This window comes from Muscardinus avellanarius (assembly GCF_963383645.1).
Source record: "Muscardinus avellanarius genome assembly, chromosome: 1".
Classification (NCBI taxonomy): domain Eukaryota; kingdom Metazoa; phylum Chordata; class Mammalia; order Rodentia; family Gliridae; genus Muscardinus; species Muscardinus avellanarius.
Window position 1 is genome coordinate 122,138,164 of NC_137786.1, and position 19,703 is coordinate 122,157,866.

At 51.6% G+C, this 19,703-nt stretch overlaps 1 protein-coding gene across 1 annotated transcript; it reads right to left on the minus strand.

Moving 5' to 3' along the window:
* Nucleotides 1–557: 557 nt before the first annotated feature.
* On the minus strand, nucleotides 558–17,088 carry NLRX1 (NLR family member X1; the record flags this gene model as incomplete). The annotated part of the gene is made up of 9 exons (XM_080716453.1): nucleotides 558–879; nucleotides 1,259–1,510; nucleotides 1,900–1,986; nucleotides 2,638–3,233; nucleotides 10,658–11,479; nucleotides 13,602–14,221; nucleotides 15,695–15,783; nucleotides 16,201–16,270; nucleotides 17,019–17,088. The coding sequence occupies 9 exons, from the start codon at nucleotides 17,086–17,088 to the stop codon at nucleotides 558–560; spliced, it is 2,928 nt and encodes a 975-aa protein (XP_080572579.1).
* Nucleotides 17,089–19,703: the final 2,615 nt, after the last annotated feature.

Here is a 19,703-nt window from a genome sequence, read left to right on the forward strand (position 1 = left end):
ACATGTGCCACCACGCCTGGCGACACAGATCTTCTTAATAGCAGCAAGTTGGTGCATGTGTTGCGAGAAGCGACCAAGCCACGGGTACCAGGAACATGAGGGCGAGGGAAAGCACCAATACAAGGCATCCCCGATGTCCACAGACACGAGTATGGCAGGAGGGGGGACCTCCTTCAGCACCTCTGGATGGCAACACCCCATCAGGGCAGATGTGAGATGTGTGCCGGATCAGAGGCTCCTTGAGCAGAGGGAGAAGTAAAGTGGTGACAGTACTACAGGGTAATTTGGCCACCAAATGCCACATCTTTAGTCCTTTTAGCCAAAGGGACAGGAGACATGCTCCAAGACCTTGGCTTCGGTCCACTGTATCTGTCCCTGGAAACCGAAGACCTAAGGGCCCTGATTATACATGCCCAGGGCAACTAGCACAACTCTGCCCAATGCTCTGCCTTCAGAGCCAAAGGGATCTTTCTAGAAGGAGCAGTGCAAGCCAGAAAGCCACAGAAGGAAGGGGCTTGGGGCCAGTGGTCCACAGCTAGGTCGCTGCTGCGGCCAGCTCAGCCTCCAGAGCCTCCCAGCTGCTCCAGCAGGGCCCTGACCTCGCCCTCCACCCTCAGCAGCTGGGCCTTGCGCCAAGGATTGAGGGTGGCCCCACGGCTATCCTCCAGGTCCCGCAGCAGCAGCTCAAGGTGGCGCCGGACCCGGGCCCGGTCCCAGCTGTTAAGGTTTCGCTGGACCTCACTGAGGATCACCGACCAGTACTCAGACACTGCCGTTCCCTCTGTCAGCGAGGCCACGACCCGGACTCTACCTTCAGCAGTTCCTCCCAGATCCCGTAGGACCTGGCGGCCCTCTGAGCTGAGCTCATTGAAGTAGAGGCTGGCAGGAAAGAGAAGGGAAAGCACTCATCAGGGCTCAGGGAAAAGAGGTTCCCAGGGCACAGAGACAAGGAGGAGGTCTCAAGGCCCATCTCCTGCGAAGCGCTACGGGGCAGGAGTCTGCCGTGGACCAGGTCAAGGGTCACAGCCAGAAATGAAGGGTGGTGGCCAACAGGAGGCGGGGACTGATGTGGGACCAGGGACAGTGGATTCCTAGTAGAGATGGTGGAGGAGAGCTGGGGCAGGGGAAAGGCTAGTCATAGCGGAGGTGGCCTGCTCGGAACTGTGTTACAGGAGGAGTGAGAACTCAGGAAAAAATAACAGATGCCAGGCACCCCCAGAAGGAGGATCAAAGCTCTGGGGTCAGGGACAGGACTCACTGCAGCAGCTCCAGGGAAGGGTGCTCCTGGGCCGCCTTGGCCAGAGTCAGCGCTGCCGCATCACCAGCACCATTGTAGGCCACGTTCAGCTCCTGCAGCTGTTGGTTGCTGTCCAGCCGGGCAGCCAAAAGTTCCAGTCCCTTGTCCCCAAGGCCCGTGTGAAGCAGGGACAGGTGTGTCAGCGAGGTGTTTCCTGCTAGCCCTTCTGCCAGCAGGGCGACACCCTCCGCGGTCAGTGGATTGTTGGACAGCCTAGTACCGCAAGCAGCTCAAAGTTATGGGGGCCCATTGCAGACACCTCGTGATGGGCAGGGGGACTTGGGTCAAGGGTCATAAGGAGTAGAGATGAGCCTGGACAGAAGTGCAGACCCAGGAGGTGACAGAAACAGGGCAGCCATCCAGGGATTACTGAAGCCTCCTTGCTGGCCCCCAGGCTACCAGCCACGTGGGCAGATTTTTCAGCATTTGTAATTGCTGGTACCCATCCCCTGTTCCGCGGCTTGTCATGGACCTGGATCAGGGGCAGGATGGTCTAGACTCCCAGCCCTTTTTCGGTACAGGTAAGCCTGGGCCAGGTTTGCTGTGAGGCAGGGTTCTCACCGTGCGACCAGAACCTCCCTCCAGCCCTTCCTGGCACTCACCTCAGGGTGGTGACCTGGCACTGTTCATGCAGGAGCAGGTCTCGAAGGTCCCTGCAGGCCTCCGGGCCCAGGCTGTTGAGCTGCAAGCTGGAAGAGAAGGTGGCCAGATGGGAGAGGAGAAAAGAAAACAGGGAAGGTCAGCACAGTGTCTTCCTCAACAGCTGTTCTCCATCCTTCTCTTGTTCCTGTCACCTCCGCCCACACCAGGCTTCTTCACCCACCCTGCTGTGTATGGTCTGGGGGGCTGTTGTGCCCCAAGGGTTTAGGAGCTGGAAGCTTGGTTCTCAAGATGGGGAATTGGGAGAATAGAAACTTTGAAACATGGGGTCTGGTGTAAGCTGGTATTGCCTGTGGAGAATATGAATACTGGATTAGAAAAGTGAGTATTCATGAGACTGGGTTGTTATAAAGCAAGGCCACTACACACACCTGGCCTCCCCTACTTGTAGGTGTTTCCTTTTCTGCTCTTCTGCCATGTTATATAAGGGCCAAAAGGGCGCACTGCAGGCTAAACTGATGCAGCTGCCTGATTTTAGACTTTCAGCTTCCAGAACTGTATGTGAAAGAAGCCGCTTTTCTTCACCCAGCCTCCAGGATTTTGTTATAACAGCAGAAACAGGCTAATATGCGCATCCTGGTCTTTCCTCAGTCTCTTTGGTTTCCCTAGCACTTTTTCTTCCCCATTTAACCTCCAATCCTCTCCTCTCTTTGTGCCAGTGTACACAGATGGGTCCTCACCCCAGCTTCCGGGCACGCAGGAACACAGGCATCAGTGTGTGCAATCCAGAGGGATCCAGCTGGCAGGAGGCTAAGTTCACCTCATCCAGGGCATGTCTTCCACTACCCAGGACAGCCGCCACCACTGTGCACTTGAGGGGTGTCATTCGCACTCCCGCCAAGTTGAGCTGGCGCAGGGAGCTGAGCACCTCGGCAGAGAAGCGCTGGTTCTGGAACTCATAGTGGAAGAAGAGGTGGTCGAGGAGCTCCGACGGGGGTAGCATCTGCCGGCCCAGCTTGCCCAGCTTCTTCTTGATGGCCTGGGCATTTTCCAAGGCATCCAGGTTCTTGATGGAGCAGCCGAGCTGCGCCAATACAGCCCGGTTGTGGGCAGAGAGAAGCCCCCCCATGAACATGGGGAAGAGCTCAAAGACTTCATCCTCAGGGGGCTCATCGGGGTGGCGCCGCGGGCCCTCCACACCCAGGATGCTGGCGCCCATCTGGTCCAGAACGTCATCGTTGTAGTAGTCCTCCTCTCGGAACATCTCCAGCACCATGGCCTGGGCTACTGCCTCCCGGCTCTTACCCATCACGCGCCCAAACACTCGCGGAACCACCTGGAAAGGTAGCCGGGGACAGTCACTGTAGCTTCCAGTGTGCCTGCTCATCCTTCAAGGCTCAGCTTAAGAGACAATCCCCCACCCACATGCTGTCCCAGCCTTGTGACCACTCTTGAACTCACAGCACTGACTGTATGCTTCCCCTTCTCCTGTGGCTTCTCATTACCGTTGTGGCAAACTCCAAACATTTAGCGGAGACTGTGGAACTTTTCATAACCTGGCCCCAGTGTGACCTTTCCAGGCCATCTCTCAAACACGTTTCTCATATGTTCTCAACATTCAGAACTGTTTTTTTTTTTTTTTTTTGTTCAGTACTGGGGATGGAACCCAGGGACATTCTACCTCCGAGCTACACCCCCAGTCCTATTTTTTATTCTTTATTTTTTATTTTTTTATTTTTTTGGTGGTACTGGGGGTGGAACCCAGAGGCTTTCTACCTCCGGGTTATACTCCCAGACCTTTTTTTATATTTTTTTATTTGGAAACAGGGTCTCACTAGTTGCTGAGAGCCTCACTAAGTAGCTGAGGCTGGCTTCGAACCCGTGCGATCCTCCTGTCTCAGCCTCCCAAGCGCGGGGATTACAAGCGTGTGCCACTACGCCCGGCTTTTTATTCTTTATTTTGAAAAAGGATCTCACTGAGTTGTGGAGGGCCTCACTAAGTAGCCGAGGCTGGCCACGAACCGCAATCCTCCTGTCTCAGCCTCCCAAATGCTGGGATTACAAGCGTGCGCCACCACGCCCAGCTCCAGCCCTATTCTTTCTCAAATATTTTCAGTCTGAAGTTGGCTGAGTTCACAGATGAGGAACCAGTGGATTCAGAGTACTATATTATGCACTTAGTTGGAGACTGAGCGAGGTGTTAACAATACATGGATATCACACGTTTCCATGCATGGGTGCTTCTGGGGATTGAGCCCAGAGGTATTCTACCTCTGAGGTACACCCTGTCTGTCTGTCTGTCTGTCTGTCTTTCTTTCTTCCTTTCTTCCTCTTTCTTCTTCCTTCCTTCCCTCCTTCCTCCTTCCCTCCCTCTTCTGTCTGTCTTTCTTTCTTTCCTTCCTTCCTTCTTTCTTTGTGTGTAGTACTAGGGATTGAACCCAAATGCATTCTACCTTTGAGCTATACTCCCAGCCCTATGTTGTTCTTGGTTTTGTTTTTGTTTTGAAACAGAGTCTCACTAGGTTGCAGAGAGTCTCACTGCATTGCTGAATCTATTCTCAAACCTGCAATTCTGTCTCAACTTCCCAAGTACTGGGATTAGAGCTGTGTGCTCTACCAGGCCAGTCCCTTTTTTAATTTTTTGTTTGGGAACAGGGTCTCATTAGGTTTCTGAGAGTCGCACTAAATTGCTAAGGCCTTAAACCTGCAATCCCCCTGTCTCAGCCTCCTAAGTACTGGGATTACAGGTGTGTGCCACCAACATGCCTCTCTCTTCAACATCCTCATTATCACAGCAGCTACGACTGATGTAGCCCTACTGCTTCAAGGCCCTGCCAATGGCCTGCCAATCAGTGTCGCTGTGACACAAGCTTGTAATCCCAGAATTTGGGAGGATGAGACAGGAGGATCTCAGGTTTAAGGCCATCCTGGGCAATTTAGCAAGACCCTGTCCCAGACTACAAAAAATAAAAAGAACTGGGAGTGTATTTCAGTGGTAGAGTACCACTGGGTTCAATCCAGAGTATTGCAAAAAGAGAAAAACCAGCTGGGCACGGTGGTGCATACCTAGAATTCTAGTACTTGGGAGGCTGAGATAGGAGGGTCACAGGTTTGAGGCCATCCTAGGCCACTTAGCAAGACCCTGACTCAGAATACAGAGAAAAAATTAAAAAGGAAGAAAGGAAGGAAGCAAGCAAGGAAAGAAGGAAGGAAGGACGGACGGACTGGCAGTGTAACTCAGTGGTACAGCACCACTCTGGGTTCATTCCAGAGTACTGAAAAAAAAAAAAAAAAGACAACTGAGCCGGGCATGGTGGCGCATGTCTAGAGTCCCAGTACTTGGGAGGCTGAGATAGGAGAATCATAGGTTCAAAGCCAGCCTAGGTTCAAAAACAGCAACTGTTTCCAAATATAAAATAAAATATGGCTGGGGCCCTAATTCAGAGGTAGAGTTATGAAGGTAGAGGTGGGGGTTCAATCTCAGTACCATACACACGAAAAAGAAGCCCTCGGCCCCGCCCACGAGCTGCGTCCAGCCACTTTGCTCATCCTGTCCACAGGGCCAGTTTCCACTCCTGCAGAGATCCCAGGACACTGCCTCTTCCTGGGGGTTTTCTCTTGGCTAATTCTTCCCTTGGCTAATCCTACAGGGATCACATTAAATGTTCATCCACAGATGCTCTTCTGCCCCAAACCAGGTTCCCCTATCCCAGGCTCCCACAGCACCTGGAACTTTTCTTTCTAGGCATTTATCATAATTTTTCATTATATAGTTATTTTGACATGCTGTGTCCAGACTGTGAGGTCAGAAATGGCAGAAACCTACAGTTTTGTGAACTGACTTTTCGTCAGAATCTAACACATTGCCTGGTGTACAAGAGGCATGCAAAGATTTGATCAAGACATGAATGCCGGGGGAGGAGGTTTATAATGTTGTCTCCCTCCCTTACATTTTTTTTTCTTTCTTTGTGGTACAGGGGATGGAACCCAGGGGCATTCTACCTCTGAGTTACAACCCCAGTCCTATTTTTTATTCTTTATTTTGAAACAGGGTCTCACTAAGTTGTGGAGGGCCTAAGTAGCTGAGGCTGGCTATGAACCTGCGATCCTCCCATCTCAGCCTCCCAAGTACCGGGATTACGAGTGTGCACCACCACGCCCAGCCCTCCCTTACAACTGTTCTGGAGTTGTTGTTTTTGTGTGTGTGTTTGTGGCACTGGGGATCAAACCTTGCACATGCTGGGCGAGCACTCTACCACGGAGCCACTTTCTCAGGCCCCTGGAGACGGTTAGGAAGGGCAGGGGGGCCATAAACCATGAGATTGCTTTGTGGCACCTCCTCTAATGTCTGGAGTTTTTGTTTTTCACTTTTTATATGAGAGGTTCTTGCCATGGAAGTGATAATGCCACTCCTCCAACAACTGATCTGGAGGACCAGAAAATATATATCATCCTCTAAAGCTGAATCAATAGGATCAAGAAGGAGCTGGTCATGGTGGCGCACGCCTGTGCTTCCAGCGCTTGGGAGTCTCAGCCCATCTGCCCTTGAATTTGAGCACTACAGATTCAAGAACAGACTCAGGGATGTAGCGAAACCCTGTTCCTTTTTTTTTTTTTTTTTTTTTTTTTGGAGGGGAGGACTGGGGATTGAACCCAAGGCATTCTACTTCCAAGCTACACTTCCAGCCTAATTTTATTTCTTATTTGAAACAGGGTCTCACTAGGTTGCTGAAAGCCTCACTAAATTGCTGAGGCTGTAGCCAGGCATGGTAGTGCATGCTTGTAATCCCAGTTTTTGGGAGGCTGAGACAGGAGGATCACAGGTTCGAAGCCAGCCTCAGCAACTTAGTGAGGCTGTCAGCAACTTAATAAGAACCTGTTTCCAGATAATGGGGATGTAGCTTGGAGGTAGAATGCTTCTGTGTTCAATCCCCAGTACCAACCACACACACACACACACACACACACTCTGCCAAGTCTGGCTTTGAACCTGTGATCCGTGTGTGTGTGTGTGTGTGTGTGTGTGTGTGTGTGTGTGTGTGTGGTACTAGGGATGGAACCTAGGGGCATTCTACCTCTGAGCTACACCCCCAGCCCTATTTTTTATTCTTTATTTTGAAACAGAGTCTCGCTGAGTTGTAAAGGGCTTCACTAAGTAGCTAAGGCTGGCCTTGAGCTGCAATCCTCCTGTCTCAGCCTCCCAAGTACTGATATTACAGGCATGCACCACTATACCTGGCTAGAGAGACCCTGTTTCAAAATTAAAAATAAGCCAGGCATGGTGGTGCACACTTGTACTCCCAGTACTTGGGAGGCTGAGACAGGAGGATCGCATGTTGGAGGACAGCCTCAGCAAGTAGTGAGACCCTCATCAACATAGTGAAACCCTGTTTCCAAATAAAAATAAAAATAGAGAGAAGAGCATGGTGCCTGACACTTGTAATCCTAGTACTTGGGAAGCTGAGACAGGAGGATTGCAGGTTTGAAGCCAGCCTCAGCAACTTAGTGAGACCCTGTTTCTAAATAAAAAAAATAAAACTGGTCTAGGGGTATAGCCCAGAGGTAGAAGGCCCCAGAGTTCCATCCCCAGTAAAACACACACACACACACACACACACACACACACACACACTCGGGGGTTGGGGGCATAGCATGAAGGTAGAATAAAAATTAAAAGGGCTAGGGGTGTAGATCAGAAGTAGAATGCCCCTGGGTTCAACCCCCAATACAAAAAAAGAAAAAAATTAAAGAAGATGTCTAGGGATTGAACCCAGGGACGTTCTACCCAAGCTACAGCCCCAGCCGCAGCTATTTTTAACTCTTTATTTTTAAACAAGGTCTTATTAAGTTTAGGAAGGCCTCACTAAGTAGCCGAAGCTGGCTGCAAACCCAAAATCCTCCTGTCTCAGCCTCCCCAAGTACTGGGATTTACAAGGGTGTGCCACCATGCCCGGCCACAAAAGAAGTTTTATTTATTTATTTTTTATTTTTTGGTGGTACTGGGGTGGAACCCAGAGGCTTTCTACCTCTGGGCTATACTCCCAGGCCCATTTTATATTTTATTTGGAAACAGGGTCTCACTAAGTTGCTGAGAGCCTCACTAAGTAGCTGAGGCTGGCTTCGAACCTGCACGATCCTCCTGTCTCAGCCTCCCAAGCGCGGGGATTACAAGCGTGTGCCACTACGCCCGGCTACAAAAAAAGTTAAAAAATAAAATAAAAAATAAAAGGGCTAGGGATGTAGCTCAGAGATAGAATGCCCCTGGGTTCAATCCTGATTAGCAAGGAAGGAAAGAAGAGAACGAGAGAAAGAGGGAAGGAAGGAAGGTAAATTTAAAAAAAAAAAAAACTAGTATCATGAAGAAACAGACAGGATCAATCCTCCTAACCTGACAGCCTCAGCTACTTAGTGAGGCCCTGTTTCAAAATAAAGAATAAAAAACAGGGCAGGGGGTGTAGCTCAGAGGTCGAATGCCCCTGGGTCCCATCCCCAGACCACACACACACACACACACACACACACACACACACACACACACAAAAGATAATTAAGGAGCCCTCAGTCCCTTCAGGAAGCCACAATTCTTTTTTTGTTTTTTTGTTTTTTGTTTGTTTGTTGCAGTACTGGGGGTTACACCCAAGAGCATTCTACCTCCAAGCCACACCCTCTCTTTTCATTCTTTATTTTGAAACAGAGTCTCACTAACTTGTCACTCAGTAGCTGAGGCTGGCCATGAACCTGTAGTCCTCCTGTCTCAGCCTCCTAAGTACAAGCGTGGGCCACAGCTCCTTATTGCCTCCAAGGGGTGGGGTGCCTTGGCAGTGGCTGAGACCTCCTCCCCTGAGGCAGTGGTGTGTCTGTGAGCCTGAATCTGTTAGACAAGCAACTAAGTAGCACTTACTGTGTGCCAGGCCCTGAGAATTAATTTACTTGATTGTTAAGTCAATGACAAAAATTGAAGATCTGAGGCACAAAGAGATAAATGGCAGAGTGTGGGATTTGAACCAGGTGGCTGGCTTCCTGGATCTCTGTTCTTAAACTCTGTGCTTTGTTACTAATAAAAAGAAAAATGGGCGTGGTGGTGCAGGTTTATAATCCCAGCATTTGGGAGGCTGAGACAGGAGGATCCCGATTCACAGACAGCCTCAGCTCCTTAGTGAGGCCTTCTGCAACTTAGTGAGGCCCTGTTTCAAATTAAAGAATAAAAAATCGGGCTGGGGGTGTAGCTCAGAGGTAGAATGCCCCCAGGTTCCATCCCAAGACCCACAAAATAAAAGGAAAATGAAAGCTGGGCGTGGTGGCACACATCTGGAAAACCAATACTTGGGAGGCTGAGACAGGAGGATCCCAGATTTGAGGATCTCCTCAGCAAGTAGTGAGACTCTCATCAACTTAGCCAGACCCTGTTTTAAAATAAAACTAAAATAGGGCTGGTCTACCTCTGAACTACACACCCAATCCACTTAATTTTTATTTTTTAAATTTTGAAACAGGGTCTTGCTAGGTTGCTTACAGTCTCGGTAAATTCTTCTGAGTTACACCCTCAGCCCCTGCCCCTTTTTCTGAAACAGGGTCTTGCTAGGTTGCTGAGTCTCTCTACTTGGTGAGGCTAGTTTTTTGTTTGTTTGCTTGTTTCTTTGTTTGTTTTGGTGGTACTAGGGGTGGAACCCAGGGGCTTTCCACCTCCAGGCTACACTGCCAGACCTATTTTATATTTTATTTGGAAACAGGGTCTCACTAAGTTGCTGAGAGCCTCACTAAGTAGCTGAGGCTGGCTTCGAACCTGTGTGATCCTCCTGTCTCAGCCTCCCAAGTGCAGGGATTACAAGCGTGCGCCACCACGCCTGGCTGATGAGGCTAGTTTTGAACCTGCAATCCTTCTGTTTCAGCCTCCCCAATACTGGGATTACAGGCGTGCACCACCACGCTCAGCTTCATAATAGTATTTCATCTCCGGAACTGATATAAAAAATACAAGGAGCCGGGCATGGTGGCGCACGCTTGTAATCCCCGCGCTTGGGAGGCGGAGACAGGAGGACCGCGCAGGTTTGATGCCAGCCTCACTGGCTTAAGAGACCCTGTTTCCAAAATTAAAAAAATATAAAAAGATAGGTGTCTGGGAGTGTAGCCCGAAGATAGAAGGGTTTCCAGGAACCCCAATACCACTAATATAAATAAATAAATAAATAAATAAATGGAAAAAGCCTGGTAGACAGGAGCACAGAGCAGCTCCTCCACCCCCAAGCACTGTGTGCACCCACCCTTTCCACAGCACAGCCTGCAGCCTGCAGCCTGGCCTGAAGCCAGGATGGACTGTCCTAAGCCAATCACCAACACCATTTGTCATCTCAGTATAAATGAATAACAGGGCATCTGCTTTGCAACCTGTCTCTGGTGATATAGTTAGGATGAGTCACTGCTTCCTGAGAGCCTAATCACCTCTGCGGAAGGGATGCAATTGAGTTTCTGGGCCTGCAAAGCAGGGGACAGACTAAGGAGGAGAGTTGCAAAAAGAAACATTTCCCCTCCCTGCCTCAAGCCTTCCTGGCCTACATCTCTCTCCCCATTCCTTAGGCCTCAATCCCTCTATAAAACAAAATGCCCAAACTGGAACCAGAGCCCAGGAGGGGATTGATTCCTCTGCAAGAGGCAGCGCCTTCCTACCAGGAGAAGGGTAAGGGGTCTGACAGGAAGCCATCAGGGAGAAAGCCTGGGGTCCCAGCAGGAAAGCAGCAAGGGCGAGAGTCCCAGGACTGTTACCTTGAGCAAGTTGAAGAGCAGAGGCAGGATTCGCAGAGGCAGCAGCTTGGCCACGATGCCCAGCACCAGGCTGACGTCCTCCCCGACGCGGCCCACGACCTCGGCCACTTCCTTGCCCACCCGCTGCAGGGTGGTCTTGCGCAAACCCAGCACAATGTAGAGCGCAGCCAGGTACTCCTGCATGGCGGGCACGGTGAACACGAAGGTGCCCCGGCGCCCTGGCTCCACGCACGGGGCCAGGAAAAACCGGAGGGCATCCCGCTGGAAGATGTGCAGCAGCTGAAACTCCTCTTCTGTCTTGATGCCGGCCTCCAGGCAGCCACGGACATCCTCCTCAGAGAAGTAGGTCTTGCGGGAAGACATGCCCTCATAGGCCAGCTTGCCCATGGTTCGGGCTGCATAGGCCATCAGGGACAGATTGGAGGGGTCCGTGCTGTCTAGGGTTTCCCCGCTGAAGTTGAGGCGCAAGAAGCTGGTATAGATGCTTGTGAGAGTCTGGCCAGCAGGCGTGGGGGCGTGCAGAAAGTGCAGAGTGGCACAGACCAGCCAGCAGTAGGAGGGCAGGAAGCAGGCTGCTGCGATCTGGTGGTGCCCCTCCAGGTTTCGAGAGAGCATCTGCACCAGGCTGTCCCGCTGAGCCATCGTGGCCGAGACACCTGCACCCCCAGCACCCTGCCCACAATCTGGCTGGTTGAGGCGGAGCTGGAAGTAGAGCTTCTGCAGGTTGGTATCAGAAAAGCCACAGATCTCTCCATAGCGACCCACATACTTGCTGGGGATGCGGCCAATCGCAGAGGGACGGGTGGTCACCAGAATGCGGGCCTGGGAAGGGCAGGATTTAGAGTTAAGAAAGGCCTCAAAAAGCCAGGCACAGTGGCGCATGCCACTGTACTTGGGAGGCCGAGACAAAAGGACTGAAGGTTTGAGGCCAGCCTTAGCAAATAGTGAGGCTCTTATCAACTTAGGGAGACCCTGTTTTAAAATAAAAAATAATAGCCAGACGTGGTGGCACACACTTGTAATCCCCGTGCAGGGGAGTCAGAGACAGAAGGATTGCGCAGGTATGAAGCCAACCTTGCTGGATTAAGAGACCCTTTTCCCAAATAAAACTATAAAATAGGTCTGGGAGTGTAGCCTGGAGAAGGGTTCCATCCCCAGTACCACCAAAAATATTAAAAATAAAAAAATAAAAATAAAATAAAAAATAATATAGGGCTTAGGGTATAACTCAGAGATAGCTTAGAGGTAAGATACCCCTAAATTCAATCCCCAGTTAAAAAATAAAAAAAAGCCGGGCGTGGTGTTACATGCTTGTAATTCCAGTACTTGGGAGGCTGAGACAGGAGGATCCTACGTTCGCAGCTAGCCTCAGCTACTTCTTAGTGAGGCCCTTTGCAACTTAGTGAGACCCTGTTTCAAAATAAAAAATAGGACTAAGGGTGTAGCTTGGAGGTAGAATGCCTCTAGATTCAATCCCCAGTATGGCAAAAAAAAAAAAAAAAAAAAAAAAAAAAGGTCAAGGTCCTCCCTCAGTGACCTCAAGCCCCTGAGGACAAGCCCAGCATAGTGGCACACACCTATATTCCCAGTATTTGGGAGGCTGAGACAGGAGGATTGGTAGTTTCAGGCCAGCCTCAGCAACTCAGGGAGACCCTCAGAAATTTAGTGAGACCTTATTTCAAAATAAACAATAAAAGTCGAGCATGGTGGCATACACCTTTAATTCCAGTACTTGGGAGGCTGAGACAGGAGCATCACAGATTCAAGTCCAGCCTCAGTAACTTAGTGAAACTCTCAGCAACCTAGCAACACCCTGTTTCAAAAAAAACAAAAACTAACCCAGGCCTGGTGGCTCACACTTGTAATCTCAGCATTTGGGAGGCTGAGACAGGAGGATCGCAGTTCGCAGACAGTCTCACCTACTTAGTGAGGCCCTCTGCAACTCAGTGAGACCCTGTTTTAAAATAAAGAATAAAAAAAATAGGACTGGGGCCATAACTCAGAGGTAGAATGCCTTTGGGTTCCATCCCCAGTACTGCAAAAATAAATAAATAAATAGTAGCCAGGTATGATGGTGTTTGCTTGTAATTCTAGTACTTGGGGGCTGAGAAAGGAGGATTGCAGGTTTTGGCTAGCCTCAGCAACTTAGACAGGCTCTCTTCAATTTAATGAGACCCTGTTTCAAAATAAGAAATAAGCCAAATGTGGTGGTGCATGCTTGTAATTCTAGTACTTGGGAGGGTGAGACAGGAGTGTCACAGGTTCGAGGACAGCCTCAGCAATTAGTGAGACTCTCATCAACCTAGCAAGACCTTGTTTCCAAATAAAAATAAAATAGGAGCCAGGTGTGGTGGCACATACTTATAATCCCAGCATTTGGGAGGATGAGACAGGAGGATTGTGGTTAGTGGGAAATCTCAGCTACTTAGTGAGGCCCTTTGCAACTCAATGAGACCATGTTTCAAAATAAAGAATAAAAAAAAAAAATAGGGGTGGGGTGTAGCTCAGAGGTAGAATGCCCCTGGGTTCCATCCCCAGTACCACAAATAAATGAATAGATAAATACATAAATAAAATAGGGCTGGGGGTGTAGCTCGGAGGTAGAATGCCTCTGGGTTCAATACCCAGTGCCTCAAACAAACAAACAAATAAATAAACAAACAATAAAATAGGGCTGGGGTATAGCTCAGAGGTAGAACACCCCTGGGTTCCATCCCAGATGCCACATACACACACACACACACACACACACACACACACACACACAGGAAAAAAAGGGCTGTGGGGATTGAATCCAGACTCTACACCCCCCACGCACACTTGTTCAGGGTCACACAAGGGGACCAGGATTTTAACTAACCCAGGGCATGTTCTCCCAACAAACATGTGCATCCAGGACACTTCTCAGGGACAAGTCAAGGCCGCAGTGGCAGGGACCACTCACCTCAGGGAGCAGGTATTTGCGCAGCAGGTTGACCATGATGGCAGCTGAGGGCCCCGGCTCCTCGGGGTCACTACAAAGTCCTGTGCCCGCCAGCCGGAAGTCAAGGTTGAGCCTCTCCAAGCCGTGGAGCACGAAGAGCAGCCGGGACCCGGCCTCGGCCATCAGGGGCAGAAGCTCCTTCAGAGGTGCGTACCGCTGCGCCACGAGTTGGTACAAGGAGGCTGGGGTGGGGCCCAGGGACGACAGGTCCTCACAGGAGAAGGGGATGAGCAGCTCAAAGGCAGGCAGCCGCCCGTAACACCAGTCCAGGACCATCTTGCGCACCAAGGTGCTCTTGCCCGTGCCCACAGTCCCATACAGCACCACCGTCTGCACCCGGTGCCCGCAAGCATCAGGGTCAAAGAGCTGAGACAAGGCCAGTGGAGGGAGCCCTGCTGGGGGCGGTTGGTGCTCCAGGGTCAGCCCGGCAGATGGGCGAAACAGCTGGTCAGGGGTGCTCTCTCGGATCACCGGGTCAACGTGGACCGTGTCTAGCGCAAAGGTTGGGCCAAACTGGCGCTCTTCCCTGGGCAGCCGGCTGAACCACTCCACAAGGTTCTGGCGGTGTCGCTGTATGGCTTCTGATGGAAGGACAGGGGTTGTGGGCCAGAGGAAGGGGCTGGAGATGTGGGAATACAGGGCCAGCTGGGTTGTGGTAAGTCAGCCTAGGCAGGCGGCACGGCTTCCAGCGATGCTGGGGCCCAGATTAGTGCCAGGTGCACAGGACTCCCTCAGAAAATACAGATTGTCTGGAAAGTTTGGGATCCCTATGACGGAAAGCAGAGAGCCTGGGCTGACGGGCCTCATGTTTACCTGTATGTGATTATTATTATTTTTTTCTTGTGGTGAGGCAGGAGCCCAGCTATGTACTTGAGGCTATTTTGAGGAAGGAGCCCAGCTGGCTAGGTCCTTGAAGCTACTCTTGGCTAGAAGCCTAAAAATAAGATAGAAGAATGAAGCTACTTCATAGGCCCCTCAGATATTAAGAAGCAGAGCCTCCCTTGATAGACAGCCTGCGAGATAAGGCACAGAACTAATAGAGAAACAACTAATTACTGTTCTGCTTCTGAGTGGACCACAAAAAAAAAAAAACCCCACATTTCTCTCATTACTCCTCCCCTCTAAAATTAGGTGACCACATGTCTAAAAGAACTCAAATGTTCTGAGTTAGGGGCTCAGACCTGAAGCTTTGCTTACTGAGCCTTCACCAATAAATCAAGCACTCTGTTAGCCGACTCTGCCCACTGTCTCTTATCTCTGGGGAACCTAGTTTCCTGCAACACCGGTACTGGGGATTGAACCCAGAGGCATTATACCTCAAAGCTACGCCACCAGCCTATTTTTTCTTTTTTTTTTTTTTTTTTTTTTTTTTGGTGGTACTGGGGTGGAACCCAGAGGCTTTCTACCTCTGGGCTATACTCCCAGACATATATATATATATATATATATATATATATATATATATATATATATTTTTTTTTTTTTTTTTTTTTTTTTTTTTTTTGGTGATGGTACTGGGGTTCCTGGAAGCCCTTTTACCTCCAGGCTACACTCCCAGACCTATTCTCTTAAGCCAGTGTGGCTGGCTTCGAACCTGCATGATCCTCCTGTCTCAGCCTCCCAAGCACAAGGATTACAAGCGTGCGCCACCATGCCCGGCACCAGCCTGTTTTTTAAAAGTGGTCTCACTAGGTTGATGAGAGTCTTACTACTTGATGAAGCTGTCCTCAAACCACCAATCCTCCTGTCTCGGCCTCCCAAGTACTAGAACTATAGGCATGCGCCACCAGACGAGCTTCTGTGTGGGGTCTTAACCTGCCTGCTAGACCCAATGTTGATTGAGATAGGATTAGTGGTCTCTCCAAGTGCTTTGTACATGTCAAGTGTGCACTGCACAACTGTTGCAGGAAGGGATACACAATGATGGGAGGGAGGGAGGGAGCCAGAGAGGGAAGGACCACTAAAGGATGCTGACAGCAGATGCTCCATGCCTCCCTCACCCTGCTAATCCTTCCAAGCCCCTCCCCCTAGCAGGATCCTAGCCAGTCCTTTACCAGTGGCAGAGATGCTCCGGAACAACTGCCCATGCCTCCTAGACAGGGGAGCACTGTTGGCTGAGTTTCCATGGTGGCGTATAAGTGTCCTGGGAGTAAGGAGAAGGGATGAGTTGGGGCCTGAATAATGGGCTCATTCCCTGCACAAGCTCTGAGTCCAGGCTAGTCTGTACTGTTGGGCTTCCTGAGACCCAAGCCCAACACCAGACACCCAATTTAAGGGCCTTGTTAAACTTCTCCCAGGGACAGAAGCCTCAACCCCCAGCCCTCCAGCTGCTGCCTGCCTGCCTGAAACTCAGGCTGGCCACTGCCATGTCTGCCCACTTCCCACAGGTGCCCTCCCCATGACTCCTGCCTAGATGACCTCAGGCAGCTTCCTCCAGGGTCTGGGAGCAGTCTCTGTACCCTTCCCACTCCCAGAAACCTAATCCCCCTTCTCAAGAGGTCAAGCTAATAACATGCCCTGCCCCTTCCCAGAGGCTGCGTCCAGATGCACCAAGCCTCACCTAGGGGACCCATGGGGACACGCTCCCTTGAGGCGCCAGCTCCAGTGGATCAGAGAGGGGATATATTCATCTACAGAAAGAAAGAAAAAATGCACTGCAAGTCCCGTCCATGTTTTCCCAGCAAGACACAGACCCCACAGCTACACTACATCTCCCTTTATTTTCTCTCATAGCAACATGGCCCGCCCCTTCATAGAAGTTAGTATGCAGCCTTACATTGCATCATGTGATGGTTTGATTGACATTCATCATGCCCCCCCACACACTCCCAGGATAGCAGGAATCACATCTAGATTTTTTGTTTTTTGTTTTTTGCAGTACTGGGGGTGGAACCCAGGGCATTCTACCTCTGAGTGACAACCCAGCCCTATTTTTTACTCTTTATTTTGAAACAGGGTCTCACTGAGTTTCAAAGGGCCTCACTAAGTAGCTGAGGCTACCCGCGAACCCAGATCCTCCTGTCTCAACCTCCCAAATGCTGTCACATTTAGTTTTGTTCATAATTATATATACCAAGAACGTAACCCAGTGTCTAGCACATGGCCAGCACTATCCGTTGAATGCAAAACAAAATCAGACAAATATTCCTGGACTTCTGTGGCCTAAGGGATCCCAGAAGGTCACTGATCAAGCTCCCTTACTTTAGGATGAGAACAAGGAAGCTCTGGGAGGTGTAGTGGCATGTCCAAGGTCGACCGCTGGAGGGCCATAGAGCTGGGACCAGTGCACCTAATGTCTGGGTCTCCACTCTCTTGGAGACACCATCCAGATGCTGAAGAGGAAGGGAGAAACAGACAGAAACCCAGCTTCCTGCTCACCTGGTGGCCGAGATGTTCTTCCCAAACCAGAGCCCCAAGAGGTCGTGGCCCAAAGGCAGCTCCACCTCATCCTGGTCGTCAGAGCTTGGGGCCTTTAGTACCACCTTGGATCCTGTTCCCCTACAGGAAGAGTGTGAATGGGTTGTAGCACCACCACCTGCCCTCACAGCTCCCACACACCCTACCCCATGCCAACTAAGGAGGGGCCTCCCCCCAGGACAGGCTCAGCCCTTCCCCAGATGTCCACCTGGTTGAAGCCCTGTCATTCTCCCCTTTCTCCAGCAATCTCAGCTGAGATATGTGTGTGTGTGTGTGTGTGTGTGTGTGTGTGTGTGTGTGTGTGTTTACTGGGGATTGACTCCAGAGGCATTCTACCTTCAAGCTATACCCTAAACCCGATTTTATTTCTTATTTGGAAACAAGGTCTCACTAGGTTGCTAAGAATCTCACTACTTGCTGAAGCTGTCCTGAACCTGTGATCCTCTTATCTCAGCCCCCCAAGTACTGGGATTGCAGGTGTGTGCCACCACACCTGTCTAGAGATCCCATTTTATCTTCTACCACCCTTTTGCCTCTCTCCTGAGGCTTCACAGCTTCACAAGCACTTCTGTCCCTGGTTCTAGCCTAATCATCTGCTTTGAGATTTTTTGGGGGGGTGGTCTCAGCTTCCAACAAGCTCACACAGAAGTTCTGTGTTCATTTTCAGTGGCTTTTCTAAGCCTAGATTTCCCAGCAATAACGATCACTCCCATCTGCCTTTTTTGCCTCAACATCAGGTCCTTTCGGCTGAGTTTTAATAGCTTTATCACTTTGTCTCCTCTGCGCTTTACGTAAGCTTCCTTTGAGGCTTGCATAAATAATAAATGAGCCTGTGGATGCACTTCCTGCTGACATCATAAGGACCGGCGCTCTGCCTCCAGGAACAAGCCTGGCCCACACAAAGCTAGTTTTCTAGGTTTGCCTCAGCCTTCCAGCCTTCTCCAGGCTCACCTCCCTCTTGACCCCGCTTTCTTAATTCGGTTCGCATCCTTTCCTCTGCTTGGAATCCCGATCTGAAGATTGTGCCCCCAGGCTCCTCTCCTGGAGGTCCTCCTGAGCCTCTGTCCTCCAGGCTCTGGCTCCTTCCCGACAGCAGAGCGGGGGAGGGCACACTGCCGGGCGACCTTCCTGGCTGGGCCAGTGCGGGGTGGGGGGTGGGGGGGTTAGGACGGGGTCCCAGACCGGTGTGTGTGTGTGTGTGTGTGTGTGTGTGTGTGTGTGTGTGTGTGTGTTAGGACGGGGTCCCAGACCGGGGAGGGGGGGTTAGGACGGGGTCCCAGACCGGGGGGTGGGGGGTTAGGACGGGGTCCCAGGCGCTGGGGAAAGCGCGGCCTGGGCGCCAGACCCGGCCGCAGGGGCCGAAGGGCCGCGCGGGGCCAGGGCAGTTGTCAGAGGGCCGCCGTCCCCAGGCAGTAAAGGGGAGGCGCGCAGGAAGGGCCGGGGCGGGGTCCCGTGGACGCAGAGCTGGCCCGCCTGCCCGGCCCCGCCGCGTCCTAGTTCCTCCAGGCTCGCGGCTCTCGGGCCAGGCTGCCCCGCCGCTCCGGGCCGCCGACTGCCAGCGCCCCGTCCGCCCTCCCCGCCGCCCTCGCCCGCCGGCCCGGGGGCCCGCCAGGCCTTTACCGCGGCTCCGGGGTCGCGATCGCGCGCGGCGCCTCCTGCGGGCTCAGCCCCGAGCCGGCCCGGCCTGCGGAGGGGGGGGGGGCGCCGCCCGAGGAGCTCGCCAGCGGGAGGTGACCTCGCAGCCGCCGGGCTGGGAAGAGGACCGGCCGGAACCAGAATCCCGAGCAGCCTTCTCTCCGCCCTCTAGCCTACTTCGGGCAGAGACCCGAGCCCGCCTCGGCTCTGCCCCTAGGTACCTGCTCCGCTCAGGCCCCAAGCTCAGGCCCCAAGCCTCAAGTGTCACCTCTGGTCATTTTGGTCCGGAAGGAGGAAGAAAGGTGGGCAGTTCTCACCCCAACCTGCTCTTCCTGTCTGACACGCAGTCATGGTGCCCTGGGGCTTCCGGAACCTCAAAACCCCTGCCCTATTCCCGTGCTTCCACTGAGGAACACCCAGGGCCTACGTAGCCCAGAGGAGCCACCCACCGCCCCCAGCCAGGGCAGGTCCCCAGATGCAAACTTGGTGTGCAATGTACGGGCAACAGAGGTGCGAAATGGGGAGCTTGTGGAGAGGCTCCCGGGCAGGGCTGAGAAGGCATTGTGGTCCTCTGAGCCCAAAGAAGACATGTTGACATTGCATTTAGATGGTTGTTCATTCACTGAATGTGGTGTTGGGCTAGTATTGAGCACCCCACCTGCAGAGGCCGGGCCCAGCACTAGCACTGGGCTGCCAACCAGAGGAAGGCCTGCAGGGACTAGGCCCCGTCATTCTCTTATGACATACTTCAGAGGCAGAGGCAAGGTGTTAGGAAAGAGGAAGTTACCAACCACTTCTGGCTGAGAGGGCAATATTTGAACTGGATGTTAAAAAATAATTGAGGGAGCCAGGCAGGGTAGCTCACGCTTGTAATCCCAGTATTTGGGAGGATGAGATAGGAGGATCGAGGTTTGCCGACAGCCTCAGCTACTTAGTGAGGCATTCTGCAATTTAGTGAGACCCTGTTTCAAAATAAAGCATAAAAAATCGGGGCTAACAGTGTAGCTCAGA